Genomic DNA, 25146 nt, shown 5'->3' on the forward strand with positions numbered 1-25146 from the left:
AAAGTTTAAAAACTCAGTTTGTAACTCAACCAGTCAGTGAAAGGTTGGTGCTGAAACCAGATATCACTTCCAGTATTTTTTTGAGGTTTTCCTGCATTGTTCCACATTTGCCATAGCTTCTAAAGGAAGTGACACAGTGAAGTCAGTATAAGCACGATATGATAGCAATGAATATGAATGCATACTGTTTGAGGGAAGTGTCGCAGATATATTGCATCCCTATAATACATTTGCTTCATCACTTTGGCTCAGACTGAAACATGTCAACTATTGCTATGAAATAGGCACATTTCAGATTAAACATCTGAAATAATGATTGGATTTCTGCAGCCACAGAGCCCTGATATGAGTCACAACATTATGAATATAGGTTTTGAGTTGCTTCAGTCTGCTAATGTGAACGGAACTTTTGAGACCGAGGATGAATCCCAATGATTCCATGAGAAGTTAATTGGGAAAGGTTTCCACAGCCTGGCTTCACAAAAACTTAGTAAAATTATCATGACTTCTGTAAACTTCATTACACCATGGAGGTACTTGGTATGTTAAAAATATATGCGGTACCACAGAGAGCCATATATATCAGTGTTGGTTTGTTTTACATTACTTGCACTGGTGACACAGTTTGTCTCAGTGACACAGAATAGATTTTATTTGGTTTTAACCGAGCCCTCAAAGTTCACAGGGAGGTTGATGGTTCATGAACAACTACTTGATTAATGTGCTGTGACTTGAAAATAATGAGAGCTGTTTAATATTATTAATATTGACTGTTTAATATTGAGCTAGCCATGGATAATTTGCCTCATTCCAACCAAGTGTTGGTTAAAGCTAACTGATAATAAGTTTTGGGAGAAGTCAGACCTGATTGAGGCTGCAGGACCTTGGAAGGGTCAGTCTTGTGATGTATGGTACCAGTAGGTTCAGAGAAAACATAGGACATGTCAACATGGCACCAGTATGTCTGGACTCTCCTTAGAGAAACCATATGAAGAAAATAACACCTAAAGACGGACGTGTTGTTTTTCAGGTACCGTATTAGAGTATAAATAGGACCTGGTTTCTTTGGTCTTACGTCTGATACATACGAGCTGTATGACCCTGTGTACACAGTATTAAAGAATATTCTCACTTAAGACTCTTTCTTCCAGTCTCATTGATTCCAGCCTCATCTACTTTGACTCTTGGTCCTGATGACAACAGAACAGCTGCTGAGGAAACCCTCCTTACACTAACCAAGCAGCTGGCTAGATGGAGTGCTTTGCACTGCTGAACTGAATTTAAAACTTTTAAACTGATAAACTTTTTTCTAAAGGTAGCAGAGGCGGCAACCAGTCAAATGGCCTTACTAACCATGTTTCTGATCTTGTGACTAATTGTTGCTACAATTTCAAGCATCAGGCCTGCCCACCACTGAGCATTAAAGCATCAAGTCCATTTGAGTTCTGCCTCACACCTTGATCCCTATTGAAAAAAGGGCACCATAAGTGCAAAATGGAAGGATACGGCCAAATGGTACAGCTAAGGGGAAGAATCGGAATGGGCCTCATGTAGAAGTCTTGTCTGCAAACATTCCACCCGGTTATCTCTTTGGACTTCCCACATTTGATCAAGACAAAGCATGTTTTCAGCATGATGAATAAAGTCACATGTCCAGCATTATCTTAGAAAATTCATGGCCCACCATGACAAAACAGCTCATTCAGTCAATGCTGGCATTGTTTCCATGGTGTCACCAATGTAATGCATTGTTAAAGAGGTCATGCTTGTTTCACATATTTGTGGAGATCAAGTTGCTTAACGTTTACTTACAAAAAACAAACGCCGACATGAGATGTGTTGCCCCCCCTCTACTTTTTATCTGCATTCTCAGTTTGTGCACACAAATTGTGATTGGAAAGGGATACATTTCCAAAACCTTGTGAACAAGAAAGTGCATTTTCCATCAAATGGTGTATGACCTGTCATGTCATTTTAACAAAAATGATCCCAATCTGCTCCAAAAGCGAAAGGGTCCTTTCCTTGTGCCTAGGGTCAATTTAGAGTTGCATCTAATTGTGAAGCCTTTTTTATTTTTTTATAGTGTTAGGTTACCAAATATGATCATAGTGCACGTAAGTATTAGTTTAAAACTTGGCATAACTCAGCATGGTGTGCAATGTCTCTTTTGAAAATTTGAGGAAACTGGACAAGTGGAGGACAAAAGAAGAAGTGTCAGGCCTAAAAAAAAAAAATATTTACAGTAGATGAACAGTATCTGAAAGTGATGTCATTAAGAAAGAGGAAAAGGAAGTCCAGCAAAGACCTGAGAGATGCATCTGGGATCATCTTGACAGAGAACAGAACAAAAGGCAGCCAACATCCAAAGAAGAGCTTTGGGATGTCTTTGAAGAAACCAAGAGAACTGTTCACTGTTCCTGCAATATATAAAGAAATGCGGGGTGGATTACGCCTTTACGACAAACTCTTTGGTGTCATTCTCCTCGCCTGTTAGCATGCACTGCAATGCACACCAGCTGTTCTGTAGAGCTATTCAGCTATGATTTCCTCACTGAATTCACATATTCACTCATCTACAGTATTCAGTTGTAATTCAATTGTATAACAAATAATGCAACATTAGTAGATAGTAAGTAAGTGTATAATAAAGTGTGTAATTTGAACTGTGATAATACATTGTCCTACTTTATATAGGTTGTAATTTTTTTTATGATCTGTGCCTTTAGAAGCATCTCAGCACCTAGTTGATTTAGTGCAACAGTAAAAACTACTTGGGTGTGAAACCCAAAAAAAAAAACATTAGGGAAGCTCAGTGTGTTTTATCACCACATCCTGTAGACAGTTTGAAAGCATGACAACTACCATGATGACAGCACGCTCCTCAAAACGTCATAGTAATTATAATTTTGGACCAATTTGGACATTTCCAGAATAAAATATACCTCTCTCTCCTAAGTCTTGAGCACAGGCAGTTTATGCTGTTTTCCAGTTTCTGTCTTTCTGCCTGAACAATGAAGCCCCCCCACCCCCCATCCGAATTAACTTTACCCCATTTCCAGTCTTGGTTTATCTCTGGGGACTTTCAGTGAAACGCTTCAGATCCCGTGACCACATCCTCTCCTGTGGCGGTTTTTGACATCTGCATGATGAACAACTATAAAATCCTTTTTCAGGCTCGCGTAAGAGACATGGTGTACCGTTGATAAAGCCAATATATATCTAACTGACGGTAAGTACACCAGGGAAATCATCTAATATGGAAACCGTACTGTGTCAACCATCTCAAAACTGCAATTTCCCATTGTGTTAAATACATTTAAATAATGTTTGTTAATGTTAGATTTTTGACTGCCAGAGCTCAAAAGCCCCACCCTCCGAACATGATTTATTATGCTCAGCCATGATGCTGACAGCTTTTCTCACTAAATGCTTGAAAAAAAAAACATAAGAGCATATTACCAATCACTTTAAGAAGTCTTTAGGTATTGTTACGCAGAGCTTATATTGCATATATTTAAAAATGTTGCGTTCTCAGTGTTGTTGGAAAAGCAAGACAGAGAATAGCACTCAGGTTACTTTTTGTTGTTGTACCAGTGTAGTGTCTGACACTTTACAGAGGTTCAGAAGGGCATCAGGTTCAGTCTGTCCAGACAGGAGATGAATAATGGTCAAACATAAACATCTTTATTTCTTCTCTTTCCTGTAATGTATACCTAGAAAATACAAGTTGCTTTCTATCGTCTCCTCTGCACTGCGAAGGCATTCTAGTTGCTAAACCAGAATATTATTCTTATTTTAGTGTAATATCCTTCAGTATGTACAGACACTTGTGATCCAAAATAAGAGCTAAGAATAAGTCAAATGGCCAGTTTTTCTATAACTGTCAAGAAGAAAGGCTGGAAAAGGGCGGGAAGAGAGCAGGGATAAAGGCGGGGAGGAGGCTGGGGGTAAACTGACCAAACTGACCGTCTAGTTAAGTCTAAATCAAACCCACAAGAAATCTGAAAGATACCGGTGACTAGTCTCTTTTAAAAACTTATTCAATAGTACATTTCTGTTTTACAAATAGTCCTATTTCTTTTCTTAAATGTAACTTTACATAAACGTACAGATAGATTTTTACCAATGTTGTAATCTTCCCAAAAATGGGAAGATTGTTTAATAAAACTAGATTATTACTGAAGTAGGATAAGATAATAGATCATTTAGTCAAACAAGTCAAAATCTAAATAAAATACTTATGCCCAAACGATCAGTCCCATCCTTATCTAACTTGGGAACTACTGCCAATTTAGACTGTTCAATTATCCATTCATCAATGTTATGGAGAAATTTGAATGTTTGTCCTAACTACATCCTGGTTTAAGGTACCTCATTTTGCCAGATGCCAGGTATTTTGCAAAAATATAGCTAGCTTTTCAATTCAAATCAATGTCCAGCTAAATGATTCGCATGTTGTTTTCATGTTGACAAAATTCCACATGCAAAAGTATTTATTTTAGACCTGTATTAACAAGGACTGACATTGACGTTGTTTTCAAAGAAAACTGATGCTTATCACGTCTCACATGCACATCTTTTTACAGTCTGGCAAAAATGTTGCCAGACTGTAAAAGAAAGAATTTGATATGATGTACGAGTATAAATAGGGCTTGGATGATTTTTACTTATACATTACACAGACTCCTATTTATTTTAAATAGGATTGTAGCTTTTGGGTACAGAACAGAATTAGCAAAATGAGGATCCTCTTATGTGTAGCTAGAATTACCGCCTTGCAGTTGTATGCCTTTGCTGACCAATCAAATGAAAGTTTTCATCCATGTCATTTCAGACTCACACTATATGAAATGTTACTTAGTGGCTCAGAATGGGAGGTTGGCAATAAATGGGTAGGCCCATTGTGTTCCTTTGAGAAAGTGTGCAAAGTAATTGTTTTTTTTAATTCAGTGGGCTTTTTACTGCACTATATGCAGGGTAAAACCTTTACACAGTCCTATGTAATGCTTTTTTAGTCAAAGGTATCATACAGAAATGTACTTTTTGAAAATGTACCCAATGCTTTTGAGGAGTTCATGAATAATACATAATCAAGGCTTCTGAAAATGAAATGTTACGTCCATTTACACTGTCACAAATTTAGTTTATCGTGCTAGAATTGAGTAATTAGCACTTCTACGAGTGAGGTAGATGTAAAGGTCCACATTTGAGCATGTATTTGGTCCAAAAACCAGGTGTTCCCCTAAAAAACATGCATGACAAATTTCTCTCTGGGGAAAATAAAGTTTAATTCATAAATCCACAGTAGTTAAGGAACCGTACAGCAAAGCTACACGAGACCTTTTTCTTTTGTGAACCACCACTTCAATCGAGTTTATGTTACAGATATCCTGAAAATATAACCTGCAAAGTGGCCTGTGTCCATTTTAAAGCTCTGGTCACCTGCTTGAATTATTGTTTTTCACGACGCGTCAGTTTTCATTGAGAAAACCTTGTAAAGAAACAGCTGGATCAAACTGCAGCATCAGTGGGAATCTTTTGAAAAGTTGTTGAGGAAATTTCAATTTGGCAAGATTCAGCCGATCGTTTTATAAAAACAGTTTGTTTTAAAAAATTTGGACTAATTCATGAATTCGTTGAGCTTAAACTAAATAATTCAATCAGCAGATTTCACTGTGTGTAATAGTAGAAAATTTGGGGAACAAATTAGAACAAAATTCTGTATGTACAATGAAGCAATGAAGTGGCTAAGGCTTGTTTCCCCCTTAAATAATTGCACATTCCGCATATTTTTAGGGAGTTTCTGTAACTGCAATAATACAGAAACTAAACAGTAAGTTTATGCATGGACACCCCCGTAAAAATGAGAATAAATATCCCATTGAAAAAAATTAATAATCCCAATTTGCATATATTTAACAACTTTAAGACAATACAACAGGATGTGCAGCACCATGTCCTTTCACATACAATTTATTGCATGTTGTACATTATTGTGTTTTCTGCCTGTTGTACATTAGGAATCTCTCCACTAAGGAGTCTTAATACTACTGTACAATTTCTGATGGAGATTATCCCACAAAAATGTCCAATAAGGGCATCTTACAGGCCTATTATACTATTTATCCACAGTAGTCTTTATACAGCTGAAGTCTGCTCCCTTTTGGCCATTCCTGTGTCATTTCTGCTGTCCTGAGAGTCACGGTCACTGATGGAGGGAAACCCAACCCTCTGCTCTATCCACCGGGCAACACTGAGCAGCTTCTTGTCTTCCAGGGCTGGGCCGATGAGCTGTAGGCCAATGGGAAGGCCCCTTCTCGACAATGCAGTTGGCACAGTCACAGCAGGCAGACCTGCGGTGGGAAAAAAGAAAGTTGAAAGTGAGTCAATGGAAAAAGGAGTGATTAGGATGACAAAGCTAGTTAGAGGTCAGTTTGGTGAAAGATAAAATGTCAGAGAACACTTAAGCAAGTCCAAACACACTGCTTTGAGTCACTGGGAATGACTTTATCTTTGTAGTTATGATGTGTTGACTGGTCAATGAAATCTGGCTTCAGAGATAAACAAAAAAGAGACCTGCTTGTGTCACAAATAGTTATTTCCCTTTTTTAATCTCGGCATGATGCATCTGATTCAATGGGCCTTTATTACATGCTGGAAAATAAGAAGTATTAGCTTGACTGAATCTGTTTTGGATGAAAGGTTTCCAGTTAGACGTGTTGCTGTCTATAGTGTAAAATATTGAAGGTTTTGAATCCTCCCACACTTCCTGCTCATGCTGCCACAGGTTCAGTCTGAACGGCTTTGTTTTCCTCTGTACCTGCCATGTTGGCAGGCTGTGTGAACACGTCTTCCTGTGCGCTGCGCGTACGATTGTCTTCTTGTGTGAAGCTGCTGTAACAGGCCGCATCTGTCAGTGTGGCAGGCGTCAACAGCACATCAACATCTGAGCTGAACACCTGCTTGAAATCATCCGCGATTAGCCGGCGGACTCTCTGTGCCTTGACAATGTAGTGCTGGTAGTTCCTGTAAAAATAAGTGTGAGGATGTCAGCCGTTAGTTCTTGCTGTTAGGCTGGCTTGCACTGGCCCTTCATAATGCTACTCTCTCAGTAAAGGGTGATGACAACAGGAAACTGAGAGCAGAGAAAAGATCAAAGTGATGAAGCTGCATGCTGGTCTCAGGTTAGCTAAGAAGCTGTCTTACTGTTTAAGCAGGAAGTAGCTCCCAGACAGTATCCTCCCTCTTACTACATCGTTGAAGCCCTCGTGTCGCGTCGAAGCGTACATGACTTCTGTTGAGCTATCCATCCCGCTCCTGTGGCCTGATAGAAGTGTGAACAAAAGCAATACCCTTTAAAACTGTCCTGTGCCACACTATCGACCAAGATAATTGGGTATAACCCCATGTGAGCAAGGGCAGCCTTTGTAAGAAGTTCCAAACCATAAAGTTAACACGCTGCAGCTCGGATCATACCGTATTCCAGCCCGTCAAAACGAGCCATGTTAGATGCCACTTCCCCATGACACAGGACGTGGTAACATACGATGGAGTGCTGGGTATGGGGGAGGGAAACTTGCTCCACCCGAGCTCCTGCTTGCTCAAACAAGTCGGCAACTCGGCTCCACTGTGCTAGAGTCTCCTCAGACAGCCCCGGTGCATGGTATTCCTTATGAAGGGAGGCAGGACGAGCACATTTACAAACTGATGGGATCATTCAGATATTCACATATACAAATCTAATGCTGCACATGGAATTTGGCTTGATAGTGTTAATACTTCAATAATTCAATAATTAATGGGAAAAACATACATCTACTCTAAACATCATATAATACTAATAGTCACCATCACTTTTTACTCTCACAGGGGCATGGTATTCCTTATGAAGAGAGGCAGGAAGCCAAGACGCTAATAATCAATTAACTCTTTACTTCTCTCTAAAAGTGAAATAATTAGGAGTTGTGCCCTTCAGCCAATTAGCTTCAGAGATAGATTTGATGACAAATGCAGACGCAAGACATGAGAGAGATGAAAGAGCCTCAGAGAAATGATCCTTTAGTGCTATAAGAGGCTTAAACGTTCATTCTTCCACATGTTAGAAGCTTGCTGTTGTTCCAAAGTGGACAAGAAAATCCATGTAAAAAAATACCACACAGGTACCAGCTGCAGCCATCCAGTCCTGAACATTTATTTTATGTATGAAATTGTGGATTTGTCTTTTTCTGTTACTTATTTTTTATTAATATAAATATGAACTTTATGAATATGGGGTATGAATGATTATTGGTACTAACGCCACCACCTTGTTGCTGGATTCAAACAATTTGCAACATCACAACATAAAATCGTAACATGAGAACACAAGAAGCTTTACTGTATATCGACTCATTTAGAAAATACACACAGACAAAAATAATGCTGGAAAAAGCCACTGGACCTGAGACTTTGGAGGCGGAGGCAGACTAAGGGAGAAGAGGGAGATGATGATTCATCTTGCTCAGAGATACCCACAACCTCACATCCCTATTGCTCCTGTACAAACTGCTGAAAAAATGACCCCCACTGGAGAAGTTACACAGGACAATTGTGGGGAGTTTGGAATATCCTGAGGACTGGAATTCTTGCCAGATATTTTTAGTTTCAGTTGTTTGATTTCGATGGAAGAAAACAAAGATAATGGTCTGTAGGTTGTGCATCACTGCAGCCGAGAGGGAATCCATCTTCCCAGGCACCTACTTACCTATTTATAGCCAAAACATAATGCTAGTTTTAGCCTTAAGAGTTCATATTATACTGTTTGGGTTTCCCCTCTTGCTTCAGTGCTTCAATGTTTTTGAAATATATTTTTATGCACATAAGAGGCCAATGTCTAGACCAGAGGGAGTTATTCTCACTCCTACAGGACATTATGGCTGACCTGCCTGAAATGTCTCCCTTTCTTTACTTGGTGACATTACAATGAAACACTAATGCATACATAATGCTGGGTGGTCATTTTGGCTCACCTCACTCAAAGAATGAGCAGCTGTCTTGCACAGTGCTGTTTTTAACCCATCAGAGCAGAACTGGTGTTTTGAGAGCTCATTTAAAGAGAGTAAATGCTGAGATTATCTATGAACTCACCTTAGGGATGCCTACACAGATGTTTCTGACATCAAAGTCTTCAGGAAGCTCTGTTAGTGAGGAGGGGGCAGGAACTGTGGTTGAGTCTCTAATATCAAGGCCTTGGAGGACACCTGTTTGACATATCAACACGGTCTCAGGTTACGAGCATTATGTGAAGCCAGTCACATTCACAGCGACATGTAACAGCTATTCTGATTACGGTATTAAAAACTCATGCTGTTGCACGGAGAACGTAAGGATGAGGTTTTTTTTTACAGAAATTGAGTTTACATTCAGAAAATCTCCCGAAAATTGATTGCGTGGATCCCGGAGGTTGATTTCAGAAAGAAATTCTCTGATTTGAAATTACGTGAGAATGAGAATTTCTTTTTCAAAATGACTGTTCCATCAAACATGATGTCGCGCAAGTCTATAAAATCCATGCTGCACAGTTTAGGTTAGGTTTCACAACATGTCGTCCAATTTTTTCTCACCTAAGACGATGGCTGCGTCATTGACACTGCGAGTCATTATTCCAGGGACATCCATGGAGTTAACCAAAGGAATGAGACCATGTCTGGACAGCAGACCATAAGTGGGCTTTAGGGCCACTACCCCACACAATGCTCCTGGGTTACGGGTTGAGCCACCTGTGTCTGAACCCAAAGCCCTGCAAGGTAGTTACCAAAACGGTAAATGTTCATTAGTAAAAAAAAAACTGTTTGAAATTCTCTCAGTGTTTTTACTTAGTTTCTTGAAGAAGTTTGTGCTCCCTCACAGGTAGCTGGTGAGTGAGGCCACAGCTGCGGCACTTCCTCCTGAACTTCCTCCTGTGACGACCCAGTCAGAGTCTGGTGCCGCTCCCGACTGCGTTCTGTAGGGACCAGCGTAGCTCCACGGGTTCTTTACTGGACCGAAAGCCCCATCAGTGCTGCCCGAACTGAGAGCAAAACAAACATAAGGCCCTTTTTGACTGATGCTCATCAAAGGCGCATCGGTTTCTGTGTCCTGTAGGCTTGACTCGATATTAGAGTTGCAAACTTGATACTGAAACTTGGAAAATTTTCTATAACATTTTAGATACCACAGAAGGCAAACATGACCAAAAATGCTTTGTAGCATTCTTTGCATACGGGCTTATCTGCTGTACATCCTAAGCCCTTCTCTTGCTGCCTGCCTGGCACACAAAATACTCCCAAACGTTACTTTTTTCACTAAAGCTAGTTGTTGAAGTTAGTTTTAAGGTGGTGACACCAGCCAGCTGAGTGTTGTGAATATCAAAATGTGTTCATGTCCTCAGCTGCCTGTGAGGGAAGGGGCTGTGTGAAGTAATGCCTTACGTGGATGAGGCTAAGATGGTATTGTTGGTGAAGATACAGTTCAATACGACTTTTTAGTATTGATTATCATTCAAGTGTTTTGGAAAAACCTTAGGGCCCTGTGTGTAAGTACAGAGGTGGAATGGAAGGTGATGCTTGCCTGATATGGCTCTGCGCCACCGATTGAGGTAATCACAGAGCTTAATTAGGATGAATATATTTAGATAGAGGCATTTTAGTGTAGCATATTACCAAAGGGCCCTGTTATAGACTGGCAACCTGTCCAATGACAGCTGGGATAGGCTCCAGCCCCCCGCGACCCTGAGTGGGATTAATCGGGTATAGAAAATGGATGGATGGATGGATATTATCAAAGGAGAACAGCGGGGGCTTAATGAGGAAGTCTTTTTTGTAATTGTTGTGAAAATTGCTTTAGTCACACATGAAAATCCACTCTAATTGATTTTTTTTGTATATTTACAAAGTTGTTCTTCTGTAATAAAGCAAACTCATGTACTAACAGTGATTTGCAAGCAACAAGCTGTTGCCAAAATATATTTATAACATCAGCTTTACCCCATTGCAAACTCATCCATGTTGGTCTTCCCCATCAGAACGGCCCCTTGGTCAAGGAGCTTCTGTACCACTGTAGCATTGAAAGGTGGAGTGTAGTCTGTGGCAAATGAAGAATTAGGTTAACATTAATGTTCATGGAAATATCAATCAATGGCCTAATCTCAATCCCTTCTCCTGCAGGGGTAAATTGCTTGTTTTCTTGTAAGGGATCAAGGAGTATTATTCATCAAGCCATCCAAATGCTACTCCAACATCCTGGCTGAGGGGTTAAATGACTACTACTTCATGATCTTTAAAAGAAAAGAAGCACATTGTCTTTGCAAATCAGAGGAGTAGGACCAAGAAGTGGGACCAAGGGTCAAAATAACAGTTTGAAACAGACCTTTAAGCATCCTGGAGGCACATGTGGTTTTGATATTCTCAGTGCAGAAGTTGTCCTTGACGGCAAAAGGGATTCCATCGAGGGGACCTTTGGGGACACCTGATGGAAGACAAGTTCAAACAGTTCTAACACTTGTGACTCCACACAGAGCCAATCCAGATACAAACTCATGTGACCACACCTTCCAGCAGCCTGGTTTCTGACTCCTGAGCTTGCTTCAGCGACAGCTCCTCTGTCACAGTGATGTAAGCATTAAGATGCTGGGTTTTCTTGATGCGATTCAGACACTTCCTACAAAGCTCCGTTGGGGAGATTCTTCCCTCTCTGAACGCCACAGACACCTGGAGATAAAAGAGTCTTTATCAGAGCTGGGAGAGGTTTGTTTCAGCATCTATCCATTTATGGCCGTGATAGGATGAGAGTACTTGGGCACAAACACAGTACTTTCACTTAGATTATATAATTAATCTGGCATTTAAGGACATGTTTCACATAATAATATTGTCTGGTATATAATATATTCCATAAGTATGTCTGAATGGGTCATTCTGAGTCACTTTAATCCTAATGCTAGTTTTCTTTTACTTGAGATTTAAAAAAATAGATAGTAGATTTTGCAGCTTTTTTTGCCAACACACAAAGCAGTACAACTAAGGAATCATTATATATTTTCCTTGAAATATATCGATAATAAACTGTTATGAGGTAAATTTAACGTGTATTTTAATACAAAGGGAATCGACAGGAGAAAATCTAAAGTTAAACTGAAATGGCTAACTCCTCGTACTAAAAGCAGTTGTACTAACCTCTTTTAATGTCAGGTTGAGCATGCTTGCTCTGTAAGAAGTAACCTTTCTGATTAACAACCTTAGCACAGTGTGCTACACTAGAACGCTGCCATCTTTCCCCGAATGACAACATCTAAAAGCGACGTCTGTGATTGGACAGCTCCTGAAGAAACAACGATGTGATTGGTGGAGGCGCTCAGCCGGAGAAAAGTCACTGGTCGAGGAAGCGGCATGTCACGGAGGAAAAGGACCTTGTTTTGAAATGATTGAAAACGTTGGAATTATTCTTAGATGTGTGTATATAAGAAGATAATTTATACAGTCAGGAGTAATTCGTGGCTTAAAATGAGCTATAAATAGTGGTTTATCTGACTGCACTCGCCGATTCACAGTCGAACAATTCAATTTTCGGCTCCTGAGAGTGAAAATGAGTTATTCTAGATATTTGGTGCACAGAAGGTTGCTGCTTCACCTTCGTAAATGCCCCAGTGTGAACACGTCCACTTCTCGGCTTGACAGCCAGAAAAGACTGATCAGTACCTCCAACAGATGCAGGACTGTCATGCCCGCCTGGGTTATTGATAGATACGGAAACAACGACGTGCTTCGGTTCACAAGAAACGCTGGGTTTCCTGTGATTCACTACCCCAATGAGGTTATTATTAAGGTGTTTGCGGCTGGACTCAACCCAATTGATGTCAGCATGAGAGGTAGGTGTTAGTTTAAAGCTGCAACGTAGCTTAATAGGTCATTAAAGTGAGAAAAACCTCAGATATCTATCAAAGAATGGAATATATCATATATGCAGCACGATTAGATGCATAGATCTCAAAATGTTTAAATTTCAATTTCATTTTTTTTTCTTCTCTAATTTTCTTGTAAAAGCTGTAATCAGGTGCTTTCTCCCCATTAGGTGGCTATGGCGCAGCGACATTGTCTATGAGGAGAGACCCTCTGAACATCACGCAGTCAGGCAGCGAGTTCCCCCTCATTCTGGGAAGGGACGTGTCTGGGGTCATCATGGAGTGTGGTCTAGATGTGAAGCACTTCAGAGAAAGGGATGAGGTAAAGAAAACAAGCAGCAGGAGCAAAATGATTCATGTATGAGTGTTAAATATGTTGTCATGCGTGTGCTATAAACACAAACATCTGGCTGCAGCAACAGTGAAGTGAAAACAACACGAGGCAGAAGAATATTTCCGACACACTGCGAAGTGGTGAAAGCACAAAGCCTGCGCTGATAAATTGTGGTTTCTTGTGCCACACGATGATGGCGTAACCAGTGTTTGGCTGGAGTGATGTTGCCATGTCAACGGTGCAAAGAGGTGATGGTGTCATAGTGCAGGAGTGTTTTCTTGGCTATGTAACGAACAACAACACCACAGTGTATGTAAGCAACTTGAATGATATAGTTAGCACTTTTCTGGCAACAGCATGCGCTTTGTCATGATGGTCCTTCGCCCAAGATTATGTGCCGTCACCTCAGCCTGGATAGAAAAATGACATTGGTCTTCTCTCTACCTCAGATCAGATGAGCCATGCAGCTCTTCAAGCTCTTGCAGCCCCCAGTTGGATTCTGTTGAGGCTTAGGCCAGAAATAAGCCTTCTGATCACTTCAGCCTCCTTTTTCACATACTTGTGAAAAATGTTATCAGCCTGTTCCACCAGAGGGGCACACCATTAAAACCAGGCATTTTTTTTTTGCAGATCGTCACATTTTCAGCCTTGTCCCTCGTGAACAAAGATTTCTTCAGAGTCTACCTTTTTTAATGATATTATATACCAATGAATGAAATTCCACGATGGCGGATACAAGCGGCTGAAATAGGTGTCCTTCAGAGGGTGGCTGGGCTCAGCCTTAGAGATGGAGTGAGGAGCTTGGTCGTACGGGGGGAATTCAGAATAAAGCCGCTGCTCCTCCGCATCGAAAAGAGTCAGCTGAGATGGTCCGGGCATCTGGTTAGGTTACCTTCTGATCGCCTCCATTCGGAGGTTTTCTGGGCATGTCCTACTGGGAGGAGGCCCCCGGGGAGACCCAGGACTCGCTGGAGGGATTATATTTCCCTTCTGGAGGAGCTGGAGAGTGTCGCTGGGGAGAGGGATGTCAATTAGAAAAACAACAAACAGAGTTTCTACAGTTTCAATGAGCTGAAAAGTCAGTACAGGGTATGACACAGCCTGAACCCTCATAGACAAGCTTTCTTGTCATTTCTTTTAAGCGGTTTTCAGTAATTGTGTTCCAGGCTTCTTGAAGAACATTCTAAAGCTCTTCTTTGGATGTTTGACTTGAAACTAAGATTTAGTCACAATCTAAAGACAAAGTTTAGCTGCTTAACTTTTTTTTTTACCGTCCACAGAAAACCAAGATGATATTTTTAATGTCAGTTTACTGCTGTAAAGTTGTCATCACACATGTGATTTGAATAGTACTTAGCCTCGAGTGACTTTGACATGTCAGTGTGAAAGCCGACTATGTTTAGACGTGTTTTACCTTTCATGACGGCAAATTCTGCTTGTTTTACACCACATGCTTGTTTTACACCTCAAGCTATATTCACACAGCACTAGAGCTCTCTTAGAGTGAGCTAACTGTGCAGAAATATAGACGTAAAGCTTGTGATCTCTGTAAATGACTGTTGTGTCGGTTTGTGTCTCTTCAAGGTGTGGGCAGCAATCCCGCCGTGGAAGCAGGGCAGCTTGGCTGAGTTTGTAGTGCTGAGTGCCAATGAGGTAATGCTCTGCAGATGGATGTCTACACAGATGTTTAGCGCTCTTTCATGTTGTGTGAATGCCTCAGATCTAGTTTATTTATGTCTGTCTGCCATTTCTCAATTTCCCTATTTTTGTTGAGGTTTATTTCCATGACGCAGTAGATTGGCGTAATCATCAGTATGTCGAGATTAAAAGGAGGTCTGTGTGTGTCTGCTTCTCACCGAAACACACAGACCATCTTCTTTAAAATGGTTATTCAAACTTCTTCAATCTGGTATTCATCTTCCTTTTCATAATGACCCAGGAAGCGTTCATCTAACTGCTGTTATTTTTGATGTGTGTTGAGCTCAGATATCTCACAAACCAAAGGCACTGAGTCACATAGAGGCAGCAGCCATTCCTTATGTGGCAACCACTGCCTGGTCAGCGCTGGTTAACACAGGTGGACTCAGTAAGGACAAATGTGCCAACAAACGGTGAGGAAACATGGACACACACTGTTGTGCACACACAAAGCTAATGAATCCCTATCCATTCCAGAGAAGCTCTCTGTCTTTGATCTGATTAAGTCTTTAAATGAGCCTCTGGGCGATGTGCAGCCTCTGGGCGATGTGCAGCCTCTGGGCAGCCTCTGGGCGGTGTGCAGCCTCTGGGCGGTGTGCAGCCTCTGGGCGATGTGCAGCCTCTGGGCAGAGTTAGTTTCATACTGGCGATGTGCAGCCTCTGGGCAGAGTTAGTTTCATACTGGGACAGCAGCCAGCTCTGGGCGGTGTGCAGCCTCTGGGCGGTGTGCAGCCTCTGGGCGATGTGCAGCCTCTGGGCGGTGTGCAGCCTCTGGGCGACGTGCAGCCTCTGTGCTCCTTGACACTCGTGAACCTGACACAGTAAAGCTCAGAGTGTTCTGAACGTGAATCCTAACTATGAAAATTGCAGAAATAGTATAGTAAATACACATAATTGTACATGTCTCTGCTTCCTTTCTGCAGGATTTTGATCCTCGGAGGATCCGGGGGAGTGGGAACATTTGTAATACAGGTATGCATGAAAGGGTGAATAATGATCCCCAAGCTGTTTATTTGATTTATTATGATCACATATTTCTGCTGCATCGCTTCACATGTGCCAGCAGCAGCTGTGTCTAATCTTTCATATATTTTCTCTTATTAGTCAGATTGGCATGTAAAACTTTCTTCATATTTTGAACCAGCCTTCCAAGTGCATGGCCTCCCTCTGCTGTGTATGCACTGATGCATGAAACAGACAATGAAATTCTGACTGGACAACAGGCAGAAAATATTAATATACAATTCAAGACCGAGTGAAGACATGCTATTATGTTGATATTGACATACATTACATCACCTAATTGAATACTCATTTGTAGGAGTGTAGATTCCAACAGGGCTGTCTTGGCCTCCTCCATTTGACACAGAGCCTCGCACAGTCCCTCTCCTCACAACAGTTAACACTGAGCTGGCTGCTGTCCCAGTATGAAACTAACTCAACATTGTTTTTACTGTGTAAGAGGTTCAAACTGTGACCACTTTAGTTAATGCATGCCCATTATCTCCTTTAGATGTTTGAAGTTTGCTGACTTGACCATACATTTTCATCATTAGTCAGTCGATGAAGCACAACAGCTTGATACATAAACTTTTAAAAGCAGGAATCAACTAATTAGTCAGCAGAAGACACTGAGATGGCAATAGAAAACAATGCATACCAACACATTGTAAAGCCAGAGCTGCAGAGCTGCTCTGCTGTCAGGAAGTCAATATCTGAATTAAGAAACAACAAGAGTTTTTAGGTCACTGGAAGTGACACTGATGTGTCAGCCACTAAACTCAACACATTGTTTTTTTTATTTCCACTTAACACCATTGAGATAACCCTACACAAATAACAAACCTCTAGTTTATATTGATCCCTCTGTATTAAAAGATAATTTAGCTTGAGGATATTTTTCTTAAAGAACAACTTTATTCTGTTACATTTTCCCTTTAAAATTAAACTGAAGTTTGGTCATTTCTGTAAATTTTCCATTTGCAACCAAATCATTTATTTATCAGTAATGTTGGAAAGATAAAAAACAAACATGGAAAATGGTATAGAGCATCACGTAAATGCTGACAGTTTGGGAAAAACATTGAGTGTGTTAGCTTTAAAGAGACTAGAAACAAGAATGTGGTTCCAGAATAGCTCTCAAATTAATTTGCGTTAGACATGTTTTAGAAAAAGTTTACTGAGATTTAAGGAGCACATCAGACATAAAAAAAGATGCTTCCTCAAACACCCAAGAAGAACAGGAAATATTAAGTCTGTAACGTTTGATCTCATTAATTTAGGATTTTATGTGTTTTCCTGCTTACAATAACAAACACGTGAGCGTAGTGAGGAGACACCTGATACAAGTGACACCTTATCAGAACGGAGGTGCTCATATCTGAGGATTGAACTTGTGTCCAGATGCTGAAGGGGTGGGGCGGCCATGTGACCGTCACCTGCTCCCAGAATGCCGAGCGGTTTGTACAGGGACTTGGAGCTGACCACGTGGTGGACTACACAGCTGGACCTGTTGAAGAACCACTCAGCAAGCTGGAGAAGTAAGAAGATCCCACACACAAGCAGAGAGCTCACTGCTGTTGCATTAGGCTCGTTACTGTGAGCAAGCTGAGACCTCCAATTCTTTAACAAAGTTAACTGCACATTTTCTTTTCTTTTATATCCACTCACTCCACTCATCTGTCTCTGCTTGTATCTGTTGTACCCTCAAGGTTTGACTTGATCCTGGATAATGTAGGAGGGGACACAGAGCGTTGGGCGCTGGGCCTGCTTAAGCCTTGGTGTGGAGCCAAGTACGTCACCCTTGTAACCCCCTTCATGCAGAACACTGACACGCTGGGTGTAGCGGACGGCATGATGCAGACTGCAGCTACAGTGGCCACCAAAGCCCTCAAGGTAATCCCATCACTATGTCACGGATGCACTTTGATTACACACGTTATTGAAATGTAGGACTTTACTGAAGTCGTGATGTCACTTTACCCTGAACTGAGTCAAATGCAACAGGATGTGATTGCATTGTCTGGTTTGCAGAGATATTAATGGAATGAGAACTCTACACAATGTCAAAGTTCACCTGTGCATTTACTGTAGAGGTAATGACTGCCATCCCTATCAGCAATTATTGTGGAAATGTGCTTGTTTTCTTACGGCAGTCTTTAATATGTTTCATTGGACACGCACCAGACTAAAGTTCCAGCATCACCTCCTTGTCCAGTGCAGATTTTGTCATTGGATATCAATTTCATCCAATCATCCAATCATCCACTGTCCATGGATACTTCTCTTTGGCCCATTGTAACCTTGTCTTCTGAGATATCAATGATGGTTTATGTTTGGTTTTCTTGATGGAAATCCTTCAGCTGGTTTCATATAGTTCAGTCATAAACATTGACTCACGTTTTTCATCATTATGTTGAACATTTTTATTTTCAGGTATCTTGCTTTAACTTTTCTTTCCTGACCCTTTTAATAACTTCCCGTATGCTTCCTTTTTACAACCTTCCCATTTTGTTTGTACTTGCTCCAAATGTTGAACACATGTGAACCCATTGCACGCTGCCGCATTTACTTTTTATCATCATGGACTTTTTCACTTCTCTCTCTGCAACTTTCTGCAATATATTGAAAATGCTTGTTTTGAGGAGAGGCTTTAAAAAAATCTATTAAGGTTCTAAATTCAAGGAACAGCAGGTGGTGTTAAACTTCAGGTGAGAAATTCTCAGAAATTTTCCAGAAATTTCTAGAAGGCAAAAAGGTGTCTGACAGTTCACAGTTACAGTCACTGTCATGCTGCAACAATGCAATTTGTCATGAGATGCTAGATTTGGCTGCATACTTCCTGGGCAGCAGCAAATGCAAAGTCAAAGGCAGGCTGGGAAACATGCAAAGAAAAAAAGAGGACAAACAAAAATATGTTTGGTAATCTGGTTTGAAGATCAGATAGCAAACTGAGAGATCCCCCTCAGTCATGAAGCTGTTTGTTGCCAAAGCATTTGGCAACTGTCCTGTCACTAAGGCTGCGGTGTTATTTTTGCCAACAGTGCCAGATTTCCTGAACTAACGATGTCATTAATTTAGGTAAATCACGCAAATCATGACAAAATATAGCTCCATTTACCACAGATGTACACACTGAAGAAAGTGCAATGCTCTTAGTTTGCCCTAAAAAAATATTTTGTCCAATTTTTTTTTTGTGGTGAACCTCGTGCAGAGCAGAGTTTGCATACCTGTTTGCATCTGTTACCACCTTCTCTTCTCGATCACACCGCACTATCCACAGCAAGGACTTGTGCAAGCGTGAGTTGCTGCTCTTTGCATTGAGTTGATATGTGCAGCAAGAATTATCTGAAGAAAAATCATTGGTGACATAGAATAGTCTAAATCAGTAAATTTAATCACTGCTATGCAACAAGACTGTATATATATCAGTGCTTGGTAGATGAGTACAGATGATGTACTGTGCAGGTTTAATCTTCCTGTCGTAGCCTTTTTAAATTTCTTTAGGAATTACATTTAAATCTGAGCTTAATTAACTCTGATGGAGATGTATAATGGCTGTGTTAGGTTCTATGTGGAGCCTCAGATCACCAGCTCCTCTGGTGCAGACAGACCTGGGAATCTTTGTCTACTTTTTCTGCAAAAGAAACAGTCAACAGCTTGGTTGTGTTGAGTGGTTAGTTGTTCTCTGGAACCAGCTTTAATAGTCATTTCATCGTCATTGTGTGTAATCTAACAGTTCATGTTGGTGTACTCTGTAAACTTCACTGTAGGGCTCTTTTTGTGTACTTTTTTTAATGTTTGTGAGGAAGAACACAAAAAAGCGAGCTAACTGAATCAAAAAGTTAAAAGACTTCCTGCTAACACCTCAGTCATAGCAACCACAACCTGCCACGAACCCTCAGTGGATCATTTTTGAGCAATTTCTTTTGTAGTTTTTCAGGATTCTAACTTGTTTTAAAGCAATCAAGTTTTAATTCTATTGATAACCCATAAATCACATGGATCCCCTAAACAGGGGGAAGACTCGTAACAACTAAAAGGTCCTGTTGGTCTTTTCATTAGATTTACTTGTGATTTTACATTGCAAATTTCTTTCATTTCTCTTATGATGAACTAAACCTAAACCTCGTGTGTGTGAGAGAAATGTGTCTGTTAACCCGGGACGGCCCCTAAGAAGCCAGTCATTTTTCTTAATTGTGAAGCGATGTGTTAAAACTGAGGGGTTTGCCCCTGAGGTTTACTAAATGACACAAAGCAGACTTATTGTGTCTGAATCTGTGTGTGTGCGTGCATACACTGAGGGTCTTCAATTCCTTTCCACTTTATAAAGAAACTTTCCATTGTCTTTCTTTAAGAAGAAAGGGTTGCATATAGGATTGTGCGTCGCGTAGAGTAACGTCTGTTTACAAAGAAATGGCCATGTGGCCCATATGCTTGGCTAAAAATCCTGTGAACCCCCAATAGATTTGTCAATCTCTTTTTTTTTTCTCTTTTTTTTTTAACTTGGTCACACCTTGTGCCTTTAAAAACAAGGTGATGTGCGCTCCCACAGCAAAGATTGATGCATAACAGTATTGTTTGCCATCATCTCCCACGCTATTTCTATAATCAGGCCTACAAATTGTGACTAATTGTTAGGACTGATGCGTCTGTAATAATTCTTTTCACTCGCTCAAACACAGTTTCAATGCCGATGACTGGAAGTTGTGAAAGAGTTTTCTCACCCGTTGGGCGTCACTGCAGTTGATGGAGAGATCTATTTATTGCAGACTAATTGCACTTATGAGAGAAAGGGGTGGCATTACAACCAAGAAGCAAAATTGATGCCTCACATTTCCTCACACAAACACTGCAAATATTCAGTAGGAGCAAAACTGGAGCGCAGACTTCTGGTGTGGCTGTCACGGTGCCCTCATTTCCAAATAGGATTGGAGGAAACGTGTTTGGTTACTCCTTAACACCAAAACAAAATCCCTACGGTGTCTACATGCACACACTCATAAGGTCAAACTGAAGAAAAGAATGAGTGGCCTCATTTCTCCTTCTGTCTGGATGGAAATGGAAATGGCTGCCTTCTCCACAGTCACATGACACACATTAGATTCTGGGTATAGACTGGTTAATTAAAAGTCCCAGAACTATATTCCCATCACTCGTCACTTCTTAGCCTAAGCAAACTAAAGATCACTTAGATTTCATCTGTTTCTAGTGATTTGCTTTAAAGCTGCTAAAAAAAAAAAAAACTGTTTACATACATACAACCATTCTCTGGAAAGCCAAACCTATATTACTTTACATTGTAGCTGTTTTACTTGTGAAATTACATTTAAGATGGGATCCATCATGCTCCCAGCTGCACATTTGCAGCTAAAACACAAAAGTTTGCACCAATCAGCATCCTGCATGGCTTTTACGGGTGTGGCGTGACGATGGACAACAGTGGCTGTTGATCATCTACACGAACAAGATAATTAGAAGCTATGCTAATGGTACGAAATGATACAGACAGGGTTTAACTATTAAGGTCACACAATGTCACAGGATACACAGTGTTTTTTTTTTTTCATCCTATCACACACGTTCACACACCGATGGACGCATCAGAGGCAACGTGGGGTTTAGTGTCTTGGCTTAGGACATTTCCACATGTGGTCCAGGGATTTCAGGACTCAAACCACCGACCTTCCAACATATACTTTTTTATTTTGTCTTTTATTTACGTAGCATCTGGGACAGACTACGTATGGATGTGAATGCATGAAAAGATGAATAGAATGAATGAAATGATCTGAGGCAACCAAACAAAATGAATCCAATATTTTGTTGGGATATTATGGGGCAAAAAATGTGACACGTACAGGACAAAACTTCTCAGATGGAGATCTAGTTTCTGAGCAGTCTACTCTTCTTCAAAGTCTAATTTTGTTTCATCGATCTGATTAGTTGTTTGGTTGTGATGACATAAAGGGTCGATTCCTCCAATCATCTGCTAAGTTTTTAAATCTTTTTCTTAAATGCATGTATGTAACAAGCCATGTAGCGTGCTAGGCCGACCTAAGAAGTCAAATATTGATTGATATAGAATCCTCAACCTTTTATTTATATGGAAAAGAGAATCTTCAGTTTTACTCTTCATGCATTTTCTGTCTTCTTGTTTGTTTTCTGCAGCATCTCATCAAAGGAGTTCACTACCGTTGGGGATTCTTTGTACCGAGCGGTCCTGCGCTGGATGAAGTAAGAGACATGGTGGATGCAGGACAGGTATGACGCTAGATCCAGCCTCTCTAAACTGTCCGGCGACTGCGAGTGAGGACGCACTGGCATATGTTTCCTTATATGTTAATTAATGTGCGCACACAGTATTTTAATCAAATTAATGAATGAAGAAAAATATTTGGACTCAATCCTTTTCAGTCTACGTCACTTGAGAATGTTCCTACTTTAAAATGCAGGTTGCAGGTTATGTGGAAATGTCAGAATGTAAACCGTACTGACTGAGGTTTTTAACCTACAAGTTGCATTCATTCATTCATTTATTCATTTTCCATACCCACTTCTTCCTATTTAGGATGGTGAGGGGCTGGCGAGAGGTTGCCAGTTTATCTCAGGGCCAACACGAAGACAAACAACTATGCATGTTCATGCTCATTCGTGCGGTCAATTTAGAATTACCCTAACATGCATGTTTTTGGACTGCAGAAAGAAGCTAGTCCGTCTCACTCAATTCATCTATCCATCCCAATCCAATTCAGTTTAATCCAATCTCAATCAAATTAAAGGTTCATCATTTTATTTTAAGGATAAATGTAAATACATTTGAAGTCTTTTGATGTTAAAAAACACATGATTTCCCTCACTGTACTTTGCGTTTCACACTTGTCTCTGAAATGCTCAGTTTGTAGCTGCAGTGTCTTTAAGGTCCACTTACTGAAATGACAGGTCTGCTGTGATTGGTCAGCTGTCTGATCCAAGCGTGAGACAGCTTCCCATATTCATTTGGGGTGTCCAAAACAAGATGCTCTATGCAGGGATTATGCTAATGGTTTCCAAGGCGATGACATAAGGAAGCTAAATGAGGCATATCAAGCAGCTCAGGAGCAACGACATCTTTGGGCTTTATAATTTTGGCAATATTTTCCAGTTACAAAAACTGTAACAGACTGAGGGAAATAAGAAGAGCCAAAAAGCATAATATTACCTCTTTAACCTATTAAGACCTGTTACAACAGATGCAGTTTCCATATCTAGAGGGCAACAAGTAGGGAAGTAGGTTTCTTGTCTTACAAGAAAATATCTTGCATAACAGGCAGTTGACACTATGACCATATGACAGCTGTAACGTAACTTCTGTTATTAAAGGATATTACATCAGCTGCCTTCCTTCCTAAGTGATATTGATGCTCATAGAAGACATGTGTGACCTCTGCTCTAAACTTTTTCTTTCTGCTTCCTGTCAGATCCAGGCCGTGGTGGAGGAGACCTTCCGCTTTTCACAGGTTCCTCAGGCCTTTGAGAAGGTGGAGAAAGGTCATGCTCGAGGGAAGACTGTAGTCCAGATCAGCCAAGACGGGGAATAATTTACTGCACTGACTCTTAAAGAGTAGGCTCAATTAACAATGACAACAAACTGATTGAAAATAAGTGGGAAGCTGCTGGCAAAGTAAGGTAGATTAAACATGGTTACTCCACCTGTTGCCTCTGCAGTGTGTGGCTTTTCTCCTTTTTTGCTGCTGAAAATGTATGCACACAATGTAAGCAACACAGATGCAATCGTTTGCTTTCCGTTGTTTGGCAATTTGGCTGGATGAAAATAAAAAAAGGTTTCATAAAAGGAAGTTCAGTGTCAGTTTATCACACCTTTAGTTTAGAACATGATGAAGGCACTTTAACCTGAACAGAATGTTGTATTTTCATCTTGCTCCACCTTGGAAAAACAAGTGTAATGCTGCATCCAGTACTTACAGAAAGTGTTTCACATTTTAAACATCACTCACTGCTCTTTCTCCAGTTACAAATGTGCGCCTGCCCACTACTGAACCAGCACAGAGGCAGGTCACATGTGAGTGATCGAGCTTTGAACTAATATCGTTTGATACAATGTCAGCTAACGATAGATTTGATAACCTCCGGTGGCTGCAGCCTCTGTTTGGTTTCACATATCCAACATCTTAGAACAAGCTTGACTGGATACAGTTTGATTTTGATTTGTATTTGACCGCAGGCAGTATGAACCCAAGATATTTATTATATTGCCTCGTCATTTTCATTTAATTTCCATTTCAGGGCTGCAGCTCATTCCAAAAAATGTTGGGATGGAGGCCTTTTAAGGCTAGTAAAGAGGTTAAAAAAAAAAGTTAGAATTTTAAATTAGATAAGTTTAAATAGGTCGTTAACAGGTGATTGTAATCATGATTTGGTGTAAAAGTCTTTAAGGAGCAAAGATGGGCAGGTGATCTCCAGATGGTCAAAAAATGTGTGAGGAAATCATTTAACTGATTAAAAGCAATGTTCCTTAAAGAAAGATTGGAAGGGATTTGCATTTTTCTCCCTCTACAGTGCCGAATTTTGTCAAACCGTTCAAGGAATTTGGAGGATTTTCACTGTGTAAAGGACGAGGGAGCAAGCCTAAGCTGGACACCTGTGATCTCTGATCTCTCAGATGGCTCTGCATCAAGACCCATCATTCATCAATAGCTGATACAACCACATGACAGCGGACTAATGTGGGAGACCAAGCACTACGGTACAGAGTTCCATTCACAAATGCCACGTCAGACTTTCCTGTGCAGAAAAGAAGCCTTATGTTAACTTTGTCGAGAGGCGTCATTGACTTCTCTGGGCTCTGAGATGGGTCATCACACTGTGGAAATGTGTCATGGTAAAGGAATCCATGTTCCACATCCCCTTTGAATGAATGGAGTCTTTATTGGTTTAACCTTGGTCTTTATTGTGTTCATTGCTTTTGTGTGGTTTGTATTTGCCTTGTGTTAAATATTGACAAAATCTTAAAAGAAAAATCTCTGATGATGTTATATACTTTGGCAAAGTTGTCTGGTCCTCGAGCTGAAAAACTACCCTAAACCCAAAAAGTTGGGGATAGTTTTGGATCATGGCAGCATAAAACCGATATATTCTCTTTTTATCTGACCATGTAATTAATAAGATACATTTAGCAAGAAGTGGCGTCCTGTTTGGT

The 25146-nt window shown here is 40.5% G+C and overlaps 2 protein-coding genes across 2 annotated transcripts; one reads left to right on the forward strand and one right to left on the reverse strand.

Moving 5' to 3' along the window:
• Window positions 1-5277: 5277 nt before the first annotated feature.
• qrsl1 (glutaminyl-tRNA amidotransferase subunit QRSL1) lies at window positions 5278-12298 on the reverse strand. The gene is made up of 11 exons (XM_075447571.1): window positions 12192-12298; window positions 11567-11726; window positions 11386-11484; window positions 11004-11100; window positions 9887-10048; window positions 9603-9778; window positions 9127-9239; window positions 7477-7669; window positions 7207-7324; window positions 6821-7026; window positions 5278-6353 (listed from the first exon to the last, which is right to left on the reverse strand). Exons 1-11 carry the CDS (start codon window positions 12213-12215, stop codon window positions 6139-6141), a joined length of 1563 nt encoding a protein of 520 aa, XP_075303686.1. The 5' UTR covers window positions 12216-12298; the 3' UTR covers window positions 5278-6138.
• A 61-nt stretch (window positions 12299-12359) lies between these two features.
• rtn4ip1 (reticulon 4 interacting protein 1) lies at window positions 12360-23786 on the forward strand. Its single transcript, XM_075447626.1, has 9 exons — window positions 12360-12883; window positions 13087-13238; window positions 14835-14903; window positions 15237-15361; window positions 15872-15920; window positions 17352-17488; window positions 17660-17843; window positions 22119-22211; window positions 23408-23786. The coding sequence occupies exons 1-9, from the start codon at window positions 12601-12603 to the stop codon at window positions 23525-23527; spliced, it is 1212 nt and encodes a 403-aa protein (XP_075303741.1). The 5' UTR covers window positions 12360-12600; the 3' UTR covers window positions 23528-23786.
• The last annotated feature ends 1360 nt before the right edge of the window (window positions 23787-25146 follow it).

Source organism: Odontesthes bonariensis, chromosome 17, assembly GCF_027942865.1.
Source record: "Odontesthes bonariensis isolate fOdoBon6 chromosome 17, fOdoBon6.hap1, whole genome shotgun sequence".
Taxonomy (NCBI): Eukaryota; Metazoa; Chordata; class Actinopteri; order Atheriniformes; family Atherinopsidae; genus Odontesthes; species Odontesthes bonariensis.